This window comes from Schistocerca nitens, chromosome 3, assembly GCF_023898315.1.
Source record: "Schistocerca nitens isolate TAMUIC-IGC-003100 chromosome 3, iqSchNite1.1, whole genome shotgun sequence".
NCBI lineage: Eukaryota > Metazoa > Arthropoda > Insecta > Orthoptera > Acrididae > Schistocerca > Schistocerca nitens.
Window position 1 is genome coordinate 85,088,694 of NC_064616.1, and position 25,911 is coordinate 85,114,604.

Consider the following 25,911-nt stretch of genomic DNA (forward strand, 5'->3'; position numbering starts at 1 on the left):
CGGAGAATTACCCTCTGCTTTCTGTTCTTAAAGTAAGAGGCGAACCAATTGTAAGCTACTCCCCTTACTCCATACTGGTCCAACTTCTGCAGTAATATTTTGTGGTCAACAAAGTCAAAAGCCTTCGTTAAATCAAAGAAAACACCTAGCGTTCGCAACCTTTTATTTAATCCGTCGAAAACCTCACAGAGAAAAGAGAATATAGCATTTTCAGTTGTTAAGCCATTTCTAAAACCAAACTGAACATTTGACAGCAAATTATGTGAATTTAAATGCTCCAGTAACCTTGTATATACAACCTTCTCGATAACTTTAGCAAACACCGATGGCATAGAAATAGGTCTAAAATTGTCAACATTATCAATGTCTCCCTTTTTATAAAGTGGCTTCACTACCGAGTATTTTAATCGATCAGGAAACCGACCACTCCTAAATGAAAAGTTACAGATATGGCTAAGTACTGGGCTAACATACATAGAACAATACTTCAGTATTCTGCTAGATACCCCGTCATATCCATGAGAGTTCTTGGTCTTTAGTGATTTAATTATTAACTCAATCTCCCTCTTGTCAGTATCATGGAGGAGCATTTCAGGTAACAGTCTCGGAACACTTTTTTCTAAGAGCGCTATATGATTCCCTGTTGGAATTAGGTTTCTATTTAGTTCACCTGCTATATTCAGAAAGTGATTATTAAATACTGTACATATATGCGACTTATCAGTAACACGGACATTCCCACTACGCACTGATTCTATATCCTAGACCTGTCTCTGCAGACCAGCAACTTCCTTTACGACTGACCATATGGTTTTAATTTTATCCTGAGACTTAGCTATTCTATCTGCATACCACATAATTTTTGCCTTCCTAATAACATTTTTAAGCACCTTACAATACTGTTTGTAATGGGCTGCTGCATTTAGATTTTGACTGTTTCTAACGTTTTGATATAATTGCCACTTTGTTCTACAAGATATTCTTATCCCTCTAGTCAGCCACCCAGGCTGCCTGTTTGTGCTAGTACCCTGTTTTGAACGTTCTAACGGAAAGCAACTTTCAAAGAGCATGAGAAAAGTCTTTAGAAAAGCATTATATTTATCGTTTACTGTCTCAGCGCTATAAACATCTTGCCACTCTTGTTCCTTTATAAGGTTTACAAAGGTCTCTACAGCAACCGGATCAGCTTTCCTGAACAGCTGATGACTATATTTAACACGTGTTGCAGCATAAAAATCTTTTAAAGTTAAAATTTGCGCATCATGATCTGAAAGGCCATTCACCTTTTTTCTAACAGAATGCCCTTCTAGTAATGAGGAATGAACAAAAATGTTGTCTATGGTTGTTCTACTGTTCCCTTGCACTCTCGTTGGAAAGAATACGGTTTGCATAAGATTATATGAATTAAAGAGGTCTACCAGCATCCTCTTCCTTGCACAATCACTTATACAATTAATATTGAAGTCACCACATATAACTAACTTTTTGTATTTCCTATAAAGTGAACCAAGAACCTCCTCTAGCTTTAGCAAAAATGCTGTGAAATCGGAGTCTGGGGATCTATAAATAACAACAGTTACAAGTTTAACTCCGTTAAATTTAACCACACCTGCACAACATTCAAACATCTTTTCAGTGCAGTACTTTGAAACATCAATTGACTCAAATGCGATGTCGTTTTTCACATACATGGCTACTCCCCCACACCGCAAAGAGCTTCTCGAAAAGCAGCCAGCCAACCTGTATCCTGGTAAAGGAAGCCTCTGAATTATCTCCTTATTTAAGAAGTGTTCAGATATACCAATAATTTCAGAGTCAACATCTATAAGCAGTTCACTAACTTTATCCCTAATACCTTGTATATTTTGATGAAATATACTAATTCCCTCATTACTCGGATACCTAAGCTTTGTCAAAAGTGATTCCCTTGTTAGAGAGACTTCCCTTAAGCAGGAATACCTATCAGCTGACTTCAATCTAAAAAAGGTGCAGCTCTAACACCCACTACTGCAGGAATTTTCCCATGAGTGATCCCACCAACCCCACCTATGCTGTCACCTATAAGCTTTGCCAACCTCCCCTTCCCATACCTGTTGAGGTGCAGGCCGTGTCTAGTGAAACCCGTCCTGCTGATAGACTCCACCGACACCACTGAAATGTGACCCATGCCTTCTGTCATCAGCGCACCCCCAAGTCTCATGTTATTACGCCTGACGGCTGTATTAAGATGAGGCCGATCGTGACGCTGAAACAGTTCCACGAAATGCACATTCGTGTTGCCAGTCTGAGTGGCTATCTTTTCCAGGTCACCATCTATGTTATACTCCCCATCCCTACCAATACTATTACCAGCCCCACCCACAATCACTACCTGATCCTCTTTAGTAAAATCCCTACATAACCCCCCTATGTTAACAGTCACCTGAGCCAACCCTGCATTAGGCTTCACAATACTGGTGACCTGGTACTCACTTCCCAGCACTTCCTGCAACTGCTGGCCTACACCTCTGCCATGAGAACTACCTAACAGCAGAACCTTCTTCTTCCTCTTCGACTTTGAAACTGTTCTAGGCACAGTAACTACTGAGGTCTGCTGCATACTTCCTACATCTACAGCTACTAGAGATTCCTCTCCACTAGACTCTGACAGTTGGTCATATCTATTGTAAACACCAATAGTAAAACTATCTGAAAATCTTCTTCTCCTTGCAGATCTCTTGCCAACAGCCAGCTCCCATTCCCCAAACCCCTTCTCCCTCCTCATCCTATCTAGCTCCTCCTGTGCGTTTTTCAACTGCACCTGAAGGGCACAGATCTTACGCTCCTGCTCCTCTATCAATTTACTCTTGCTACATAACCTGCAGTTCCAGGAGAGGATCTCACCAGAATGCCCACTGGCTTCCCCACTGCATTCCCCCCAGTGAAAATACTTCGAACAAGTGTCACACCGCAATCCACTACTCACGAACCTACGGCAAAGCCCACACTTCTCACTCATGGTAAAATTTTACTTTTTCTAAGTTCCGCTACTACAATAAGAAGATGCTAAAAACCTGACTACAATAATCACAATCTTACTCCACAAGGTAAGTAACTACTATTCTTAACAGTATTAATAAACAACAAATGTGAATATAACAAAAGACTAATACAGAAAGAGAATCAAACGTCTAATCACAGAGTAACGAGCTGTAAACAGTTCCCAAAAGGTTCTTCTGAAATTATTTCACCAGAAAACACCAAGAACACCGGTTGAAGACTACTAAAGTTCCTAAATAAATCACTATGCACAAACAATTAATTAGTACTTAGCTTTCGATGCGCCGCTACAGCTGCAACTGGTCAGCGCGGAATGTAAACACAGGCAAGAGGTTAAGTTGCTCGATACGAAACACTCACAAATATCACGTCACAACAGAAGAAAGGCAGAGCTGAATGAAGAAACCACTAATACGTCACTTATATAGTAAATATTATCACAAAAACCGTTAAAATAAGTATCTGGAACCTAAAAATATATGAAAACTTAGAGAGCGATCTCACACGCAGTCACTCGCTTATGTGTGTGTCACTCGCTGTGTGTTTTGGTTTCATGAAACGAACTTTGCAACAACTGCTTTGAGCAAATTTCCCACTGAATACGCTAAGGAACCTCCAAGCAGGCTTACAATTTACTCTTGCCACAAGAACCTTGTTTTCAGATGAGTTGTTCACTGCGACATGATAACTTACCACGTCGCCCTCATGTTGATGATTATGTCGAATAGATTAGGGAGAATTTTACCCGCTATCCACAAAAATCAACCAGATTTGCATCTCGCAAGACTGCCGTTCCACAATAAACTGTTTGGCGAGTACTGCATAGACATTTACACTTGAAAACCGACAGATTCACAATGGCACAGCACATTAGTCATGCAGATAAAGTTGATCGTGGGGAATTTTGTGCAGAAATGTTGCATCAGATAGGCGATGACAGGACATTTCTGAACACAACAATCTTCAGTGACGAGTCACCATTTCATATCAGTGGCGTGGTGAACACCCACAGCTGCAGAATATGGGGCAGAGAAAATCCACATGCAACCCTGGAACACGTTCGTGACAGCCCCCAAGTTAATGTGTTTTGTGCCCTTAGCAAACTGGAAGTGTAGAGCCGTTTCTTCCTCATGGAGAAAACTGTCACTGGAACTGTGCAGCCGGCCGTGGTGGCCGAGCGGTTCTAGGCGCTACAGTCTGGAACCGCGCGACCGCTACGGTCGCAGGTTCGAATCCTGCCTCGGGCATGGATGTTTGTGATGTCCTTAGGTTAGTTAGGTTTAAGTAGTTCTAAGTTCTAGGGGACTGATGACCTTAGAAGCTAAGTCCCATAGTGCTCAGAGCTATTTGAACCATTTTTGAACTGTGCATCCGGATATGATTAAAACTTTTTAATTCCACAGATCGATGAAGGTGACTGAGATAGGAGGGTTTACTACCAGCAAGATGGTGCACCACCTCATTTACTCATAGAAGTTAGGAGGTTTCCTCAGTAGTCGCTTCCCACGCCGGTGGATTGACCGTAAAGGGCCACTATATGGTCACCTCGCTACAATTTGTTGACATCACTGGATTGTTTTGGCTAGAGTTTCATTAAAGACCATGTGTGTGTTCCTCCCCTACCAAATAATTTAGCCGACCTGAAAAATCGAACCTACCCTGCCATTACATAAGTTACGTCCGATTTGCTGCAACGAGTGTGGGAACAAACCGGTGGGATTTTTGCCACATCACAAATGGCAGTTGCATTGAACCAAAATGACACTTGACACTTTTACGTGAAACTTGAGGTTCTTTGCTACAAAATGACATATACTGATTCTGTAAGTTATCTCAATAAAATTTTAATATTCCAAGTTGTACGTCCTTTTTGGCTCATCCTGTAGTTTGTAATGGTGTTACCGTTTATGCACCCACTGGTACAAATGAGAAAGCCAGATTCCCAATGTGTACTATTTGCAGATGTTTAGAAAATTAAGTATAGTATGTTTATTTTCCTCAGAATTTCCAATCTTTACGTCAGAAACCAAGAACAACATCCTGCAGTTGAGGATGCCCAGCGAACCCACGTGTGACTCGACATGTATTGTACCAAAAGCGCCCATCATTTTGAGCAGTCCTTCTTTGGATGTAACGCAGTTTGACTACGATACAATAATTTCGTGTCTCATACACAAGCTGAGCTGTTTAAATGGCCATTGTGATGTATTTTACCGCATAGCCGGTCAGCCCAAAAAATTTCGGGACTGGATTAATAAAAAATAGATAAAAGTTAAGACAGCGGTTTTAATGCTCCAAGTGTTCTATATAATTTCCCTCCACTTGAGTACAACGCAAAGAAAGTTCATACAACCATGTGAAATTGTCAGAAAAGTCTTTCTTTGGGATGTCGTTCAATTGGAGTGTCACATTTGCTTGAATGTCAGTTATGTAGTCGAAGCATTGACCCTTCATGTGAATTTCAGCACTGTGTCGTTTTGTGGCAGGTTCGTATTGATAACACCAAGTTTTGTCACCCATTTTGATGTTTTCCAGAAAGCAATTGGAAGGTTGGGGGCAAAAACATGGTACCCCACACTTTCTTAAGAATTGAGATATGATGACTCCAAGACTGCTCATGTGGTAAGTCTCCAGGACGTGACATTGTTCTAGCAAAAATCCAACAGATGGCAGAGTACTACCCGTTTTGCTAAGCCACAATTGCATCATCTAAAGTTCATACGTTGGTATCCCACAGACACAATGGCATACTAGAGTGGGAGTTGTTCCTCTAAAAGGTAAAGGAAAACGAGAATGCAATTGAACTTAGAAGATATTGCTGACAGGAATATGTTGTTTGAAGATCTTGGAAGTGAATATAATCCATCCAATAATGAAGAAAGCGATGAATATCATAATATCAGTAATGTAAGTATTTTGTTCAGCATACTTTTAGGTTATGTTGGTTAACATGTTTTGATTTTGGAAAGCTAATCACGTGTTTTGTGTGAATATACAAAAAGTGAAATTTAAAACATTACTAGACTATCTTTTACCCATTATCAACTGTTGAACTACTTTCTGTAACCGTCTGCATGTATTTATTTCACTTACTATGTTTTGCACTTGTGTAATGAACCCTTGCAGAGAGTTACAGTTTAGAAGCTAATATTCTAATCGCAGTGTTATTGTTGATATTTTTAGTTTCCTGGAAAATAGAGGAGAACCTAGACGATTCTTGAAAGTATGCAAACTATGACAGAACCACCTGACCTGTAGGAACGAAACGCAGAGGGTGGAAATAAAAATGTTCCTGTAAAAAAAGTAAAATTAACCAAAGGGAGGAAAAGAAATAGTAAAGGAACTCAGACCTTGAGCGCACAACAGTTAACAAAGGAATAATCTTGCAAAAACAGGAAATAGGTTATGACTGTGAGTGCTAGAAACAGAAGATCCCACAAGAACTTAGGGAAAAATATTTTCAGAGTATTCAGGTATGAAAAACTATAATCTCCAGAATTCGTATTTGCATGGGCGAACAAAGACATCCCAATAAAATGTAGATTCATGATGGAAGTAGAAGATCTAATAATGTGGTGTATACGGTTTTGAAAGATTATCTGAAAGTAGCAGTTTGTAAAGTAGCATTTCTAGACTTACATGGACTTCAAAAACCGAGGGATAAAGTTTGAGATTATTTCCAGGTCAGAGCACCCCTCCTTTGGATCAGAGAGGCCTTCATGGTACTAGAAATAATGCTTTTAGTGACGATCAGCGAAAGTATGTAATTGATCACAGACACAAAATTCTAAAATACAGAAGTCATTACACCCAGAAAGATAACCCAGAAAGGGTTTATATTGCACACAAATACTCAATTATAAATGTTTATAGTGATTATGTCAATAATTTCTGCAAAGAAATTGCACTAAAACCAGTGTTTTTCGACAAGTACAGAAAAATCTTCAGAACAATGAATATGTATTTAAAGCATCCAAAAAGTGACACATGTAAAACATGTAACACATTTTCCTTGAAAATTAAAGATTGCAAATTAAAAAATGATACCAAGGAACTCCACCATAGAAGATTACAAGCTGGATTTACAAAAATAAAACAAATATAGATTTAGCCAAAACTGAAAATGATACTTATAGATTTACATGCAATGTTCAACAAGCACTGCCTCTTCCTAAACTGAGTATTAGGAAATTGTGAAGCTACAATTTTAGTGTACACGACTGCATGTCTGGGTTAGGTTACTTCTATGTGTGGGATGAAGCAACTTCTGGCTGTGGATTGGGTGAGATCATTAGCTACTTAATGAATCATATCGAGAACTTTAATGTGAGAGGAAAGAAACTTGTTTTTAAGTGATAACTGTGACAACCAAAACAAAAATTGGTCTATGGTAGCTTTCTTATCATATCTCATTGCTTGTGGTCGCTTCGAACATGAAGAACATCGTTTCCCTGTTTCAGGTCATACAATGTTTTATTCAGAGCAAGATTTTGGTAATATAGAATTCTTTGTAAGGAGCCATGTGCATGTTATGTATGTTCCACAACAACGAGTAGAAATTATAGAAAAATCTTCTCAAAGAGAGAAGTTCATAGTAACAAAAATGATTCAGAAGGATTTTTTAAGTCTGGAGAACCTCAGGAAAAATTTAGAATAAAGACTGATGAAAAGGAACCTATCCAATTCAAAGACGCAGTCACCTTCTCCTGTTCAATGGATGACCCTATGAAATTAAAAATTAAGTACTAATATAATGGCCTAGACAAAACGGTAAACCTTTGTCCAAGGGGTCAAGTTGGATTACCAGCAAAGGCAGTCTTTCCCTTAAAGTGTAATGGGCCAAGAAGAGTAGATCCATTAAAGGTGAAAGACATGTTATCTCTGAAAGATTACATCCCAAACATCATAGAAAAATATTACAGTAAAGTGAAGATAGATCACAGAAAGAGAGTTTGATGAAGGGAACTGTTCAAATGGCTCTGAGCACTATGGGACTTAACATCTGTGGTCATCAGTCCCCTAGAACTTAGAATTACTTAAACCTAACTAACCTAAGGACATCACACACATCCATGCCCTCCCGCGGTTCCGGACTGAGCGCCTAGAACAAGGGAACTGTTCTGCAATGACTACTGAAGATACATAAATAAATCCCTATGGACTTCAGCAACAATATTCACCATATTTGTCCTACCTCTCAGTGTAAAAAGTGTCAGGATGTGTTATGGAACGACAATTCATGAAACATTATATAGACTGACTATGTTTATTATTGGAACTTAAGGTTCATATTGTGTATCAATAAGTTCTTAGAAGAGACAGATACATACACTCTTAAATATTCAATATATCTTTCATACCAGTCTTAAGATACTGTAATAAGTATATTGTTTGTGTTATGGTATAATGTTTTCAATGGATGTTACTTAATACTTATTCCTTAAGAGCTATGTGATGTTATACATACAGTCATTCTCCTATTATTAAGATTATTTTCGTATTTTTTCTGTTTCTTATTAGATAAATTTGTTTTCAGTTTATGTTTACTGAACAATGAACAAATGCTTCTATATTATTAGAAATAACTTTCGTGTTAAGAAGATTATTTCCATAAGTCAATTTGAATAAGACATTTAATGTTTTACACAGTGTGATAGAGCACAATTTTCCCAGGAATAAATAAAAATATTGGAATAACATACTTATTAATATTAAAAAAGCCTGATAACCAATATTTCAGACTAATTTTCCCACAAATATGTGGAAAGCCACATAAAAGTTTACAAAATACTGAACGAGATTATTCTAATTTGATAAATTACTTCTCTACTTGAAATTATTATCTCTCTGAATATTCCAGCTTACTATATATGATTCACATTTCAGGACAAGAAAAGTTCAATTATCTTGGAACTTGATTTGTGTGGGTTACCATGTTTTTGCCCACAGCACTTCAGTTATCCCCATTTTGCATTTCAGTCAAGTTGCAGCAGATGTCCACACACCATTGTTTTTGTTCAGGAGTCAAGGTATGTGGGACAAATTTTGCATACGCTTTTCTCTTCTTCGAAACATTTTGGAGAACGTCTTGGACGTTTGATTTGCAGTTTGTGACTCAGCAACGTTAACACACTACATTCACACATCCACTACTTAACACTGCCTGTTCCCAAATGATTGAGCAAATACATGTCTGTTGTTTACAATTGTTAGTTCTGAAACGTCCCCTTTTGAACAATTTTACCTGACTGTCCTTAACCTGACACACAATATTTTGTTAACGCAACGCAATCTGACTTTCAAAATTCTCTACAAGAGAATGGCCCTGACTAACATTAACCTGTACTTTTCAGAAATCACTTACCTCACAAAAATCTTGGTTACTCCCACTACTGCAATACAGCAAGCGCCACTACTGCCAGCTAAATAAAAGATTCAAACTATGGAAGGCACTAACTACTGATAGGGATAGTTAGCAAATGAAAGATATTAATAGAGAACAAACAATGTATTTACCTTGATATCATGACAAATTACAAAACTCCGCCATCTCTCTCCCCACATCCACCACTGCTGGCGGCTCACCTCCAACTGCCCAGCGCTACGCGCTGTTCACAGCCAGCTGCCTAACACTACAATGGCAAGTATTACAACAATGCAAAGCAGCCACAGACTGCACACGGCACAGCCGGTGATTTTCATACTGAGGTGGCGTTACCAATAAAAAAACCTAAACAGCCTACTTACAGTTCAAGCCACCACCATTGGGGCTTAAGGGTGGGTCTCAACTCAAAAAACGCAAAATCACCAAGATCACTTCCAGTGTCATGTTAGAGCTGATGCAGTTGTGCTTGTTATCTCCAAAGTCACTGGTATCAGTTTAGAGATGAGGCACTTGCATGAGTTACAGTTACGATCATCCCCATACCCCTTCCCTCCCCCTACCACCCCTCCTCTTCAAAGTCTGTACATCATAGTTAAAGGGTCACAATGTAGTGTCATCAGCAGGAACCAGCCACTGCCTCTAACCAGAATAAAAAGCAGAAAACAGATTTGAAAGTAAGTATTTGTCGATCAATGACCCTAATCATTTAACAAAAAGTACGTCACACACCTCGCTCTCCTCTCTTCAAATCATAGTCTAGTATTACTACTTCTGTATAACCTCATCTGGTCTCCGGTCAAAAGTATCCAATATACACTCCTGGAAATTGAAATAAGAACACCGTGAATTCATTGTCCCAGGAAGGGGAAACTTTATTGACACATTCCTGGGGTCAGATACATCACATGATCACACTGACAGAACCACAGGCACATAGACACAGGCAACAGAGCATGCACAATGTCGGCACTAGTACAGTGTATATCCACCTTTCGCAGCAATGCAGGCTGCTATTCTCCCATGGAGACGATCGTAGAGATGCTGGATGTAGTCCTGTGGAACGGCTTGCCATGCCATTTCCACCTGGCGCCTCAGTTGGACCAGCGTTCGTGCTGGACGTGCAGACCGCGTGAGACGACGCTTCATCCAGTCCCAAACATGCTCAATGGGGGACAGATCCGGAGATCTTGCTGGCCAGGGTAGTTGACTTACACCTTCTAGAGCACGTTGGGTGGCACGGGATACATGCGGACGTGCATTGTCCTGTTGGAACAGCAAGTTCCCTTGCCGGTCTAGGAATGGTAGAACGATGGGTTCGATGACGGTTTGGATGTACCGTGCACTATTCAGTGTCCCCTCGACGATCACCAGTGGTGTACGGCCAGTGTAGGAGATCGCTCCCCACACCATGATGCCGGGTGTTGGCCCTGTGTGCCTCGATCGTATGCAGTCTTGATTGTGGCGCTCACCTGCACGGCGCCAAACACGCGTACGACCATCATTGGCACCAAGGCAGAAGCGACTCTCATCGCTGAAGACGACACGTCTCCATTCGTCCCTCCATTCACGCCTGTCGCGACACCACTGGAGGCGGGCTGCACGATGTTGGGGCGTGAGCGGGACCGTAGCCCAGCTTCATGGAGACGGTTGCGAATGGTCCTCGCCGATACCCCAGGAGCAACAGTGTCCCTAATTTGCTGGGAAGTGGCGGTGCGGTCCCCTACGGCACTGCGTAGGATCCTATGGTCTTGGCGAGCATCCGTGCGTCGCTGCGGTCCGGTCCCAGGTCGACGGGCACGTGCACCTTCCGCCGACCACTGGCGACAACATCGATGTACTGTGGAGACCTCACGCCCCACGTGTTGAGCAATTCGGCGGTACGTCCACCCGGCCTCCCGCATGCCCACTATACGCCCTCGCTCAAAGTCCGTCAACTGCACATACGGTTCACGTCCACGCTGTCGCGGCATGCTACCAGTGTTAAAGACTGCGATGGAGCTCCGTATGCCACGGCAAACTGGCTGACACTGACGGCGGCGGTGCACAAATGCTGCGCAGCTAGCGCCATTCGACGGCCAACACCGCGGTTCCTGGTGTGTCCGCTGTGCCGTGCGTGTGATCATTGCTTGTACAGCCCTCTCGCAGTGTCCGGAGCAAGTATGGTGGGTCTGACACACCGGTATCAATGTGTTCTTTTTTCCATTTCCAGGAGTGTATTTATCACAAAATACATCAAAGTATCTGAAATGCGAAAAAATGACTAACTTTGATTGTGTTACTGGCCTCCAAAAGTCGTCTGTGGACTGGCTCAATAGTTGTACTGGTAAATTTCATTCACTGTGGAATATTGGAACAACTATACACTTTTTTAAATAATTCAAACCAAACATATGCTGATAAAACACAACTAACAAATTATTAATACATAGATGTCAAATATGAGTTTTACTTTAAGTACTATTCTGCAATCCCTGAAAAGTGGGAAATAAAATCAACAGTTGTTTTATGTCCCAGTGAATCAATGTGATCAAACAGATGGCTGCACTGTTGGGAATGCACACTGTTTGATCTTTCTACCATGAGTTTCTTACTGCTGTGAACAGATGTCTGCCACTGGTAAAAAAAATAAAAATAATTGTTTGTTCTATGCACAACACTTGGTTTCAGACACAACAGAGCCTTAAATTAGTTATTTTCCAAATCTATGATGCTTCTCAAATGTCACAATATTCTTTTCAAGTACAAAATGTCTGCAAAAATATGACTGGCCACACAAGAAAGTGCGATTTTATGCGATTATCATAATGTTATTTCCACAGACACACACAGTTGTCAAATTAGGCCTAAAGCCCTAAAGTAAGTTTTTCAGTGCTATTTCCATGCCTAATTACAGTTGACAATTTTCACCATTTATGATGCTTGTCAAGTGCCACAACATTATAAAATGTTTGAAAAAATTTGCCTGCAATGTAAAGGTAGTGCGATGTTTATGTCAAGTATCATAATGTTAATTTCGACATACATACATAGTTATCAAATTAGTGCCTAAAACTCTGGAGTTAGTACTAAGATTTTATTTAGATGCCTAATAAGGGTTGACATTTTAGAGATTATGTCTAGGGAATCGATGTAGCAAAAGTAGCCTGGCCTGGCTTATAATGGCAGAAATGTTATGCAAAGCAGGCAAACAAGCGAGGAGATTGACAATCTGAATGTAATTAATTAGGCCTACTCTTGATTTAAGTCTTGGTAAATCCTCAAATTAAATATTTCCATATTTAAATTGTCTCTAAGGACCTTTTTAGCAGGGATACAGCTAAAGCATCATGTTGTACGCTAGAAAAATATAATCCACTCACAATTATTTCTATTACTACAAATGAGACAGGCCTGCTGGAGGTTATGTACAATAACAATTTTCGATAAAGTCTACAATCTGAACTATGATGCCAAGGCTCTTTTAGAGCTTCATAGACTGCATTTCCTAAAATCAACTATTAAATAACAAAATCATCGAATAAAAATATGCGACACACACAATATAAAAGACAAGCAAACACAATATTATGAGGAAAGAAGGTGTTTCTTTTAAGAAGGCAGAAGGTTCTTTTTATTACAGTGTGTTCCTTAAACTGCACACCGACTTGTGACCAAAGACGGTAACAGACAGGGATGTGACATCTCCAAAGACAATGACAGGGTCAATTTCTCGAAATATATAAAGTTGTTTATCGTTTATTATGTTATATGCACGGTACCACACTTGGAAGCACTATGGAGCTTTAACCTCAGTATTTTCGCTCCTGAAATGACAGTATAACTTATTAAAATACACACAACATGCAAGCTTTTCTTAATATGCGAAACCTCTATGGAAATTCCAAAAAAAAAAGAGGTTGTATTATATGTAAGACGTCGCACTCTTTGGAAGCACAATGAGGCATCAAATTAAATATTTCCACACAAAAAATTGTCCGTATTACTTTAATAAATTAAAGGCCAGAGACAACAGAAGTTCGACTGCATTACATTCATCTAACTACATACAACATGTTTGCACATAGACACCTAGCCTTATTACCATCCCATCTGGTGATTTAATGTGAGTTAAGAATTTGTAAAGACTTATGATTTATGTAACTTAGTAAGTAAGGTAGCTGATTCAGGGATTTATATACACATGAAGTACAATAATCCCATCAGCATTATCCCACCGACTGTCTGAACTATACTGACTACACATTTATGTAAGGAGAAAAAACCTATATGTTTTAAAAAATTGGTTCATTCGAGTTATTAGATGTTTTGCATTTCAAATTCTTCAAAGGGGCGGATAATGTTATTCTATCCCCTCCTCGCGCTGTGTTGTGTATAATTTCAAAACGGTGCCAATATTACCATACTTAATGTTTCAAAATGGCCATCTTCAAGTTTCGTATCATAATTAACACAATTAGCAGCGAAGTACTTGACATTTTTCTGTAAGCACTCCAGCTCCAATTTCTTTTGAGTATGAGACTGTGCAGCAAATAAACTATTGTTGTCAGCAACACGTCTGCAGAATTCTTCGCTGTTGTTTTGCACTGACTTCGCCAATCCTTCTGTGTCTATCACCTTGGTAAGGTTTGCCTGGAGGAAATACTCAAGTAATTTCCTTCAAGCGGGGGCAGGAGTCACGCAGTGCACTTGACATGATGCTTTTTCCAGGCCTGATCTAGGACCAGCTGCATTCCGCACTGTACCGTCAACTCAGGCACACAGTATTTGTCTGTGACCACCACCAACACTGTGGAAGACAATCCTTCTACAAAAACAATATCTTCGGCTCGCCATCTGCAATGGCCATGTGTCTACATCATATTGTGTTAAAAACAATGACATAATTTCTCCACTTCACACCACTGTTTGCATTTTACCCAAATACCCGCATTTACATTCAAAGATATATAAGTAAATACGATTTCGTGACGTATTCCGCAAAATATAGGAAATTTTGGTCCTCTAGATGAATTGCGAGTGTGAAAGCGTAATATCCTCCAATCATGTAACGCGGTTTTTAATATTAGTGTCATTATGTCACTCATAACCAGAAGTGACGTCATGGTCCCGTTATAATACATACATTGCAGTTTGTAAGGCTCAAGATATAATTGATATCATGTGTCTGCAACCTCTGCTCACACTGTGATACTCCCTTGCAGTCATTAGTATTCTCAGCAAGTATATAACTGTAATGTTGGAAAAACGGCGATAAATATTCCCATAATTTATGAGGTAAGGCACACTGACATTATAATGTGCGGTTAAATACTATAAGTTAATGATATCGTGGCATTTTATGCAAAGTGGCAATAACAAATACGTGCCCAAGTCCACACTAAACGAATAATGCACAACCGCAAATATGAACCAAGCACACATTATCCGTACATTATCAGTGTGTGTGATGTCGCTATAAGACTGCCCCAGGTATGCTGGTAAATGAACGATGGAGAAAAAATCCAGTCACTACAAATCACTAAATTTATACTGTAAAAACAATTCCAGCATATGATGGGAGCAGGACACACAAGCACATTAAAACAAATTTAAAAAGGGGAGATGGAAGTCTACACGTAAGTATCAGTACTCAACTTATCAAAAAATGGTTCAAATGGCTCTGAGCACTATGGGACAACTTCTTAGGTCATCAGTCCCCTAGAACTTAGAATTACTTAAACCTAACCAACCTAAGGACATCACACACATCAATGCCCGAGGCAGGATTCTAACCTGCGACCGTAGCGGTCGCGCGGTTCCAGACTGTAGCGCCTAGAACCGCTCCGCCACTTCCGCCGACACTCAACTTATCTGGTAGCCAGCTGGGAAGACACTGCCGGAGTCGCTTGTTACCCATGAATTAGGCAGATGCTGGCCACTGCAGCTGTCTCTGTTACACAGTGCCTGACCGAAGAGAACCATGGTATCAGCAGTCAACAGGGCCCAATGTGCAAACACTATGCTATCAAGGTCTGCTTGCCGCAACTTGCGACTGCGCCACGTATAAAAGAGAGTCCAACACACACACACACACACACACACACACACACACACACACACACAGAGGTTACAGGTGCCGCCCGATAGGAAGTGACTGAGACGACTAACGGTAGCATGTTTCTTCTTTCTAGAGCAGCCAGTAGAGGACACAGTAGGCATTTGGTCTAAAAAATTTTATATTACACGTCTCTCTAAATATTGAGAATATTTACGGCAATGTCGAGTTATGAACACTCCCTGACCATGCCCCCAGCTGTGTGTTAAGAGACTTACTGTATGTAGCTGCAAGGAGATGGAAACTGGATCTTATCTTTAGCTCGCCAGTGGACCTCTGCGTTGGTGAGTGGAAGGTTGAATGACCTCTCACACCCACCAGAATCAATACCTTCAAGCGTACATAGGGGTTAGTTAGCTTTGACAGTTAGCATTATGTTAACAGAAGTTTTTTTTCTGGGTATTGGGAAGGGGAAGTGCGCCGTAATAAATTGGTCGGTGAAAGTTGATGCTTCACTGTGGAGTCAACGACATTAAAGGACTGGATTGTGTCATGATCATTGTTTCTGACTGAAGACAGTATTTGTAGATCTGCAAATATTTAAAAACAATGTAAATAGTTTTGGGCTGAAACAAGCAGCTGCTATTCTCGTAGATGGAAAGCAAGTCCTCACTGATGTTTCTCTCACAATAGCACAGGATGCAGCATTCAGCAGCCTTCTAGAGAAAATGCGGAAGACAACCTCTTGGTTGTCACGATATCGCTGCCATTAGAAGTGGGGGATGGATAAAGTGTAGTCACTTACTATGAGAAACACACAGTGCTAGCTGTGTAGCTGTGCAGATTACATTATAGTAACAGGTAATAAGAAAATAAATTGGTTATCATCTCTGCTAGGTGTGGAACCTGTCAAAATAGTTAACATGCAGTCTCATGATTGCCGATAACTCAAAACACTGAATAAATGTGTCAATACTCCTCAAGATCAATTATGACAATGACCAATGTAAGCGTAATGAAGATGTGGTTTTTGAAGAATAAAAGCTGTTCATAAAGTATCATTTTTTTCCTTTAACACCTGGAAACTCTGACTTCAAGTTACAAAATTGAATATAAACACCATAAGGTAATATGTTACAGTTTTGTTTTTTGGTTTATCTCTAACTGAGAATGCTATTTGTGATCTAGTAGTTGATACATACTGTAGGACTCTATTTATGCAGTACAATTTTAGGATTCAGCAGCAGACACCTAATGTCCGTTATGGCACATACATCATCTGTTCAAATGCATCTACTGGTGCACATTAATACGGGATATGTGATCCGTAGTTGTAATGTGGGTTACATTGTTGCACAGTATTTTTCAGTAGCACTCAATTATATTGAGTAACACGGTGAGTGCTTTAAACAATCACTTGATGATGCACTTCAACATTGTCACCCATACATATTGACTGTTAGGTTGAATTCTGTAAACTATCACTTGGTGATGCACTTCAACATTTCAACTACATTCCAGCCATTCGGCGTAAGGTATTATGCAATGATCACTCATACATATGATTAACATGTTGTAACGCTATAAAATAATCATGAGACCACTCTAGCAGTTCAGTACGTGTTAAAAGACAATACATGTGAAACACAGTTCAAATGAGGTAATTGTTAGTAAGCCTGAGACCCTTTCCAGATTGGATTAATAGAAGTGGGATATAACATCGTTGAACCTAATTTAAACATATGTTCTCTAAAAATTTACCCATCAGAGTTTCAGAGAACTTTTTTCTCGTTCTTTGTTACGCCTTACTCGTTACTGGGTCTTAATATAGTATTCTAACACCAGCTGGCTACAAATCCGGAAACTGATAGGATAGGCCGTAAAAATTGCCACCGCCACTTGGCTGTGCATGTGAGTAACCTGATCGGAAGTCGATGAGACACCAGTATTTAATAAGTATGTAATATTACGGCAACAGATCATACGTTTTTTATGTGGGACCTGATCGGCATAGAGAGATGACACTAGGTACCTGACAGAAACACATTAAACGTGTAAAATAAAATAGGACATACAGAAGAGCAAAAAGGAATTTAATTTTCCAGATGGGATGTGTACATCAGTGCACATATTAAATGATTGGAATTTTTCTATACTCAGTGAGCTGTATGGGTATCGGGTACAGGCAGCTGTCTATTGTTATTAATTCTAGCATCATATTGAAGAGATGTCTAAAGTTACGTCTCGTATCCCTGATGAACAGTATAGGTAGGCAATGTGTGCTGACTACTTACCTTAGTAACAAAAACTTTTAACAGGTCTAGGAGGAGCTGAAATAAACAAACATACAGCTTTAAATGGCAATACTTGGAAGACCCAAAAATATTCATTACGAAACATGAGTTAGCTTCTAAATATTATTCTTGCAGTTATTAGATATTTGGCATTTATAATGTTACAAAATGGTGGCGTCAAATACTGAAATCGGTTGGACAGGTCGTAAAATGTGTGAACTGGTAACACAGCTCATAATAAATTTGTAGGATAGGCCATAAAATTGACAAATGGCAGGGTAGGCCGTACAATTGTCAGTAAATTGGTAGGATAACCCGTAAAATAGGCACACTGGTAGGATACAACGTAAAAAGGAGCATATTAGGAGGGTGGACCAATTGTCTTATGTAAAATTAGTGTCTAGGGAGGATTTGTCATTTGTGCTCTACGAAAGGATTGTTGCGTGCGTTTCATGTCCACCATATGACGTGTTCACCACAGCATAGCTCAATGATGCTATTTTTTGTGCCGGTTTCTCACGGGGGTCTCTACACTGTACGCCGTGAGCTACCGTGGGTGGCACCCCCTAGGACACTATCCTAGACTTAATGTAGGTGGATCCACCCCTAACGGAATCCTGGACGTAATGCTGGTGGATCCACTTCTGAACCTTATTCCGAACCTACCCCGGACAGTGGAGGGTACACTCTTCAGGAATGTTGATATATTTCTCAAGTTTTCTGAATGCTCGATAATCATGATTTTGCATGTTAATTATTTCGACAGGATCCACATCCAGTAGAGATGATAACCATTTAATTTTCTCATCACTTGTTATAAAGTAATCTGCACAGATAAACAGCTCCCACTGCGTATTTCTCGCAATAACAACAATAGTGTGGCACATACTTGTTTATTGGTTAACAGTTTCGTATAAAAGCTGTGATACAGAGTCCAGAAATGAAAGTCTGAAATATATTTAGGCGTTTTGGAGATGTTCTAACTTTTGCTAAAGACAGATCTGGCGCGTATGACCAGATATGCTTTTTCGACAAGGACTTGTATTTCATACCATCTGATGTCTTTTGACATATAGACAATATTTTATACTTGAAAATGGCCTAGCGTCGAGATCGGGATCGTGTGACGATAAAATAAAAACTATTACAATCAATTGGCGGCAGCAACATTAAAAAAATGTCCTGTTTTAATTTGTTTTAAAGTGCTTGTCTGTCTTGTTCCCATCTTATGCTGGGATTTTTTCCACACTATAAATTTAGTAATATGTTATGACTGGATTTTTTCTTCATCGTTTATTTACCAGTATACTAGGCGCAGTCTTATAACGACATCACACAAGACTGATAGTGTAGGGATAATGTGTACTTGGTACATATTTGTTGCAGCGTATTATTCGTTTAATGTGGAATTGGCATGTATTTGTTATTGCCATTTTGCAGAATATGCGACGATATCATTAACTTGTAGTATTTAACCGACGCTATAATCTCAATGTCCCTTGCCTCAAAAATTATTGTAATATTTACCGCCATTTTTCCATCATTATAGCTGTATACCTGCTGAGAATACTAAAGACTGCCAGGAAGTATTGCATAGGTTGCAGACAGATGACAGCAATTATATCTTGAGCCTTACAAACCGTAATGTATGTATTATCACGTGATCATGACGTCACTTCTGGTTATGGGTGTTAAAATTTGAATACATAATGACACTCCTAATAAAAATCTCGTTATGTGATTGGAGGATATTACACTGTCACACTCACAATTCACTAGAGGACTAATTGTTTCCTATATTTTGTGGAATATGTCACGAAATCATATTGAAATAAGAGTGTTTGGGTGAAAATCGATCTAAAAATGTAATTAGTTACACGAGGTGGATAGATTATGCCATAGATTTAAACACATTATGACGTGGTCACATCGTCATTCCAGACGGCGAGCCGAAGGTGCTGTTTATGTACCAGGACTGTGATCCACAGCTGTTGGTGGTCGCAGACAAATACTGTGTGCCTGAGTTGACGATACAGTGTGGAATGCAGCTGGTCCCATATCAGCCATGGAAAAAACATCGTGTTAAGTGCATTGCGCCTCTTCTGCCTACGCTTGAAGGAAACTACTTGGGTGTTTCCTCCAGGAAACGTTACCAATGTGTTTGACACAGAAGGACCGGCAGAGGTAGTGCAAAACAACCCAGAAGAACCTGCGGACGTATTTCTCGTAGCAGAAGTTTATTTGCTGCACAGTCTCGTACAAAAAAGCAATGGCTGGTGGAGTGCTTACGGAAAAACGTCCAAACCCTTGCTGCTAATAGTGTTAATTACAAGGGCTGATCAACAAAGACTGAGACATTTTTTCCTGTAACTTCTGTGATAGTTTCCTGTCAGTAACATGGACATTTGCTAAGAGCTAGTTTTTATGTATAATGTCCATAGCCGGCAGCATTCTCGTTTCGGCGGGTTAGTAGTAATGTTCTATTCTGTGGACGCTCTTTGCATTTCGCATACAACCACACAGCCACTGGAACTCATGAAAAAGCTGCAGTAAGCGTACGGTGAAGATTTACTACCTCATGCAACAGTGAACAGTGTTTAGGTGGTTCAAGAACTTGAAAGAAGGCTGCCTTGTCTGCGTTAAGCAAAGTGGGCCTGGTGTGACTAAAGTCACTATCAAGACAGATGCTGATTGTCTGAGAGGATCGGCGGATAACACTAGGTAACCTTAGTGAAGCGTCGAGAGTACCACATGGCAGTATCTTTATGGTTAAGCATGATCACCTCCATACGACCCGTGTTGGTGTTCCGTCTGTTGACTCCCGAACAAAAGGCTATGCTAATGGAGACCAGGCGTGGGCTACTGCATCTCTTTGCTGATGGAGGACATGCGTTTCTGGAATCGATTATCACTGGTGATGAGCCTTGGCTGCATTATTATGATCCTGAAGGAAAATGAACCAACACGGTGTCGAAATCGCCAGGGTTTCCAACATCAAAAATGGTGAAAGTCTTTCCACCTGCAGGGAAAGTGATGGTTTTTTCATTTTTTTACAGTCACGGAATGATTTACCAACATGCAGTTCCGCCTCACACTACTGTTACAGCAGCATACTACACGTCAGTACAGGCTAAACTCAGGATGTACATTGCAAGGAAACGACCAGAACGTTCTCGGACTGGTGGGAGACTTCATCATGACAATGGGAGGCCTCAAGCTGCAGATGAAGTCATGCAGTTTGTGGCTCAGTTCAACATTACCTGTGTACTGCATCCACCTTGTAGCCCCAATCTTGCACCCTGTGATGTTTTTATTTCCATCATTAAGGGCAAAGCTTAGGGGCATTCGATTTGTCAACTTGTAGGAGTGTCCAAGAAAAGTAAGGCGAGTGTCAAGACCTGACAAATAATGGCCTGTACCATGTGTTCGAGGACTGGCAGAAACGCTATAAAAAGTGCATTCAAGTAGGAGGGGAGTACTTTGAAAATGGTTCTGTACACGTTAAAATGGATTAATAAGTATGTGTGAAAAAAATCAGTCTCAATCTTTATTGATCAGCCCTCATAAGATACGAAACTTGAAGGTCACCACTTTGAAGGATTAATTATGGTAATGTTGGTTATCATTTTTAAATAGGATACACCCAGTAACACAAAATTTGTGGTAGAAAGATAGAACAATGTACGTTTACAACAGTGCAACCATCTGTTGCTGACACTGCGAAACTCGTGGTATAAGGAACGAACAACTGACTTTTTCAACAGTGCAGCCATCTCTTGGTGATAGTGAGGAACTGGGACATAAAATAGCAGTTGGTTTTATTTTATGGTTTAAGGGGTTTGTAGAATAATATGTAAAGTAAATCTCATGTTTGACAACTATGTATTACTAATTTGTTAATTATATTTTATAAGTAAACACTAGTTTTTTATTTATAGAGAATATGGCATATATTCGTTTCAACATTCCATAGTGAATGGTATACAGGGTGAAAAGTATTTAAACCGACGAACTCCGGGAGGTTGTAGGGGACATCAAAACAAATATTTTTCCCTAACGTCAGTATTTCCTATGAGGAGTATTTAAACCGGCAGAGGAAGATTTCTTTGGTGACAAATTACTTAAACCTACAAAAAAGTCCAGAGGGGACATATCTGGGGATCGAGCAGGCCATGGTACAGGACCATCTCCGCCAATCCACGTTTCTGGGAATCGTCGGTCCAGGAATCGACGCACACGACGACTGAAACGTACCGGCGCCCGGTCATGTTGGAACCACATGCGTTATCTTGTAAGGAGCGGGACGTTTTCCAGCAACTCTGGCAATGCTCTGGCGAGAAAATTGTAATAGTGCCTGCCATTTAATGGCCTAGATAGCAGATACAGCCCACTTAAACAGTCCCCACACATTAACGAAGAACCGCACTTGATGAGCGCTAGCAACTGTGGCATGTGGGTTATGCGAATTGTGCATGTTGAATACTCCATCACGACCGAACGTTGCTTCATCGGTAAACAACACAGAGGGTGGAAATGTAGGATGCATTTCAGTGTCCCAGGTACCACTGCGAAAACTGTGCTCTGGGTGGATAATCAACTGGTTCCAGGTTGTGGACACGCTGTAAGTGAAATGGATGTAACAATTGCTCTCGAAGGACTGTTCTTACATTCGTCTGATTCGTCCCCATGTTATGTGCAATTGCACGAGTGTTGATTGAAGGATCCCGCTCCACATGCTGCAAGACAGCTTCCTCTAATTGCGGCGTTCTTACCGTGCGACGGCGTCCCTGTCCAGGTAATCTGCTAAGTGACCCGATCTCGCGCAGACGTTGGTACACAGCAGCAAAGGTCGTATGATGCGAGATACGGCGATTAGGATATTGTTGTTGATAAACCCGCTGTGCAGCTCGCCCGTTGTGGTGCACTACGTAGTACGCACCAAGCATGTCAGTGTACTCACTCCATGTGTATCGCTCCATTAGTAAACAGAGACAATGCACTACTACACTGGTGGACAGCAGTTGCCTACAATTGAAGAGCGTAATACGCCCTCTAACAACTGAAGATCGTAATACGGCCTCTAACAACTGAAGAGCGTAATACGGCCTCCACCGGCTTAAATACTCCTCATAGGAAAAAATGACATTAGGGAAAAATGTTTGTTTTGATGTCCCCTACAACCTCCCAGAGTTTGTCGGTTTAAACACTTTCCACCCTGTATAGCTTCGAAAAAAATTTACTAGTGTGACTTATGAGCCAGTCCATAAACGATAGGCTGTACTTGAAGATGACTCGTGCAAGTGCCTCATCTGTGACTTTTCAGATAACAAGCACAACTACTTCAGCTGTGACGTGTTACCGGAAATAACCTTGCTCAACTTGCATATTTTGAGCCCAAATCTGCCTTGTTCCCCTTCTGCCACCGTAGTTGATACGCTGACACCTCTTACATGGCAAAAATAAAATCTGAGTCTGAATTTTTTGCGCGGACTGTGTTTATTCGTAACAGGTATGTATGGTTAAATAGCGTGACAGTTTCCTGCATAATTTTTGTAAATCTCTAATCTCCGTGATACCTGCTAAAAAAATTCCGTTTTTGTCAAGAATGACACCCAAATATATGCACTTCTCACTTCTTCGAATGGAGGCACCATCTAGGTTTAATGTGAACTCTCTCACAGTTTGCCTTTAAGTAGAATATATTTTATTTTATTTATAGCTACTGTAAGCTTATGCTGTCAACACTCTGTATGAGCGAAGATAACTCCTAGGAATGAAGGCCCTCAAACCGCATCGTTAGCTTAGCTAAATCTCTGCCATCTGTTTAATATTAATCGATGAAATGGACGGCTGCATTCCAATGGCCAAATGCCAAATGCAACAGTGAAATAATAAGTGAAATAATAATTCTTGCAATCGACGCAGCTTCGATTTATTTGTTTCAAGATTGATGACGTGTGTCATACGTCGACAGCGACGTATATCTTTGCACCCAAATTATCATATTCTCCAGTCTATGTCGACAGATCTATTACCTTCTGATCACATCGTATGTAAAGTGTTTGTGTTTCTGATTTCGATTTTATTCACTTTTTATCTTACGACGTGCACGTAGTAAACCCCGAATATAAATTTCGTGACTTTTTTGTAGGATAAATAAGCTTATATGACACATTAAGAAGGAAAGATCGGATTCGAGAGGATGTGAAGGGCCACACCCACGTTAAACTTCTCTCAGGTGACGAAAAGACGAGGTCTCGTATTCGGCAGGACTGGGCCTCAAATGCAGGCCCGGTCATCCAGGTTTATATTTCCCGTGGGTTTCCTAATTCGTTTACGGAGAACCACGAGAAAATTCCTTTGAAAAGGACACGGAGCATCCACATTCCTGCCTTCCTCACCGTTGTCGTACTCCCTATACGACGACGGTGAGTCACTTTGGGGGAGAGGAATGTCACTGCGTGAAGTCAAGCGCCGGCACGGCAGTCGGGAACGAAAGAGGAGAGAGGGCTGTGAGAAGACGTCAGCCAATCGCACACTGTCTGACCCCTCTCCAGGACGACAACGCGACAGCGGCGGCCTCGATGTGAAGAGAACATAAGCGCCGCACTCGACAGACCGCGGCCCGCCGCCGTCACCCCCCGTCCACCTTCTCCAGTTTGCCGATGACACCGTCTTCCTTGCCCTTGCCCCCACCCTGCAGCGCTCCCAATACCTTCTCCAATCCCATCTTGACCGGTTCAGCGCTTGGTGCAACCAGTGGTTGCTCAAGGTCAATCCCTCCAAAACCCAGGCGATCATTGTAGGCAAAACCACCCCTTCCTTCCGCCTCCTTGATTTCTATCTCACCATCTATGGCCGTCCTATCGCCCTCACCCCCACCCTTAAGTAGCTTGGCGTCACCCTCGATCGTCGACTCTCCTGGACCCCCCCATCTCTGGACAATCCAAGCCGAGGCACGCTCCTGACTCCATCTCCTCAAGCTCTTTTCCGGCCGTACGTGGGGTCTGGACCCCTCCACCATCCTCCACACCTATAAATCCCTCATCTGCCCTATCCTTTGTTACGCCCATCCTGCCTGGATCTCCGCCCCCCTACCTTTTATAAATCCCTTCAAATCCTTGAACGCCATGCTCTCCGCCTCGCCTATCGCATCCGTCTCCCATCCCCCACGCTAATCCTGTACGATCTCATTCCGTTCCCCCACCTCCTCCTTTTCCTTGAAAGGATACGGATCCTGTACACCTCCCGCAAACTCGACCCTCCTCACCCGCTCGTCTCGCCCATCCTCTCCCGCCCCCGCCCGCTGCCGCGCCTGTATTCCCACGTCCCACCCGGTCACCATCTCTCCACCCTCCTTACCCTCTCCCAAGGTGGCTTCCGCCAGCTCCCTCTCCCTGAGGATGCCCTCCTCCCCTCCATCTACCCCTCCTACCAACTTTGATCCTCTCTCCCTCTTCCTGTGTTTGCTCCTTTGGGCACCCTCCCACCCTTCTCTCCCTCTTCTCTCCCTCTTCCCTTCCTCCTCCATTTCTCCCCACTCCTCCCCCGGGCTTCCCCTCCCCTGTCTCTCTCCTCCTCCCCCCATCTCCTCAGCCATTGGCATCTTTGTTCTCCCCTCTCCCCCACCTCACCCTTCTTCCCCTCTCGGCAGGTCCCCGGACTCGCACACGCTAAGTGGCCATTTGCGCGCCGGAGATCGTCGCCATCAGTGTCTCGTGTGTGCCGTCGTGTTTAGTGTTCAGTGTTCACCGTCGCACTCCATCGTTCACCTGTGCCATCGCCATCTTCAGTGTTAGTGCGTCGTGACAACAGTTTGTAGTGTGGATTGTCGTCGAGTGTGAACGGCTCCGTGTTTGTCTTTATGTGTCTACTGTTTTATTACCCACCGTTATGTCACATCTGTGTATTCTTTCTGTTTTTTATTTATCTACTCTATGGCTGAAGGGCGGCGTAACATGCTGCTGACAGCCTGCCTGTTTGTACGGGTTTGAAAATAACAATAAAGAAGAAAAAAAAAAACAGACCGCGGCCCAGTTCTACAGCAGCTTGAAGACTAGCAACTAGATAGAAGCGTCAAAGCTCATTACTTTCCTCGTACGTTTTACGTAGCTCAATCTAGGAATTGTTATACTGAAGAACATTGATTACTTTGTCTA

General features: G+C 41.3%; 1 protein-coding gene across 1 annotated transcript in view; it reads right to left on the minus strand.

Moving 5' to 3' along the window:
- Nucleotides 1-10,189: 10,189 nt before the first annotated feature.
- Nucleotides 10,190-25,911, minus strand: part of LOC126249092 (uncharacterized) — a 78,974-nt gene continuing 63,252 nt past the window's right edge. Inside the window, exon 5 of the mRNA XM_049950743.1 lies at nucleotides 10,190-10,243. Within this exon, the coding sequence (XP_049806700.1) occupies nucleotides 10,190-10,243 (54 nt within the window). The remainder of the gene's footprint in view (nucleotides 10,244-25,911) is intronic.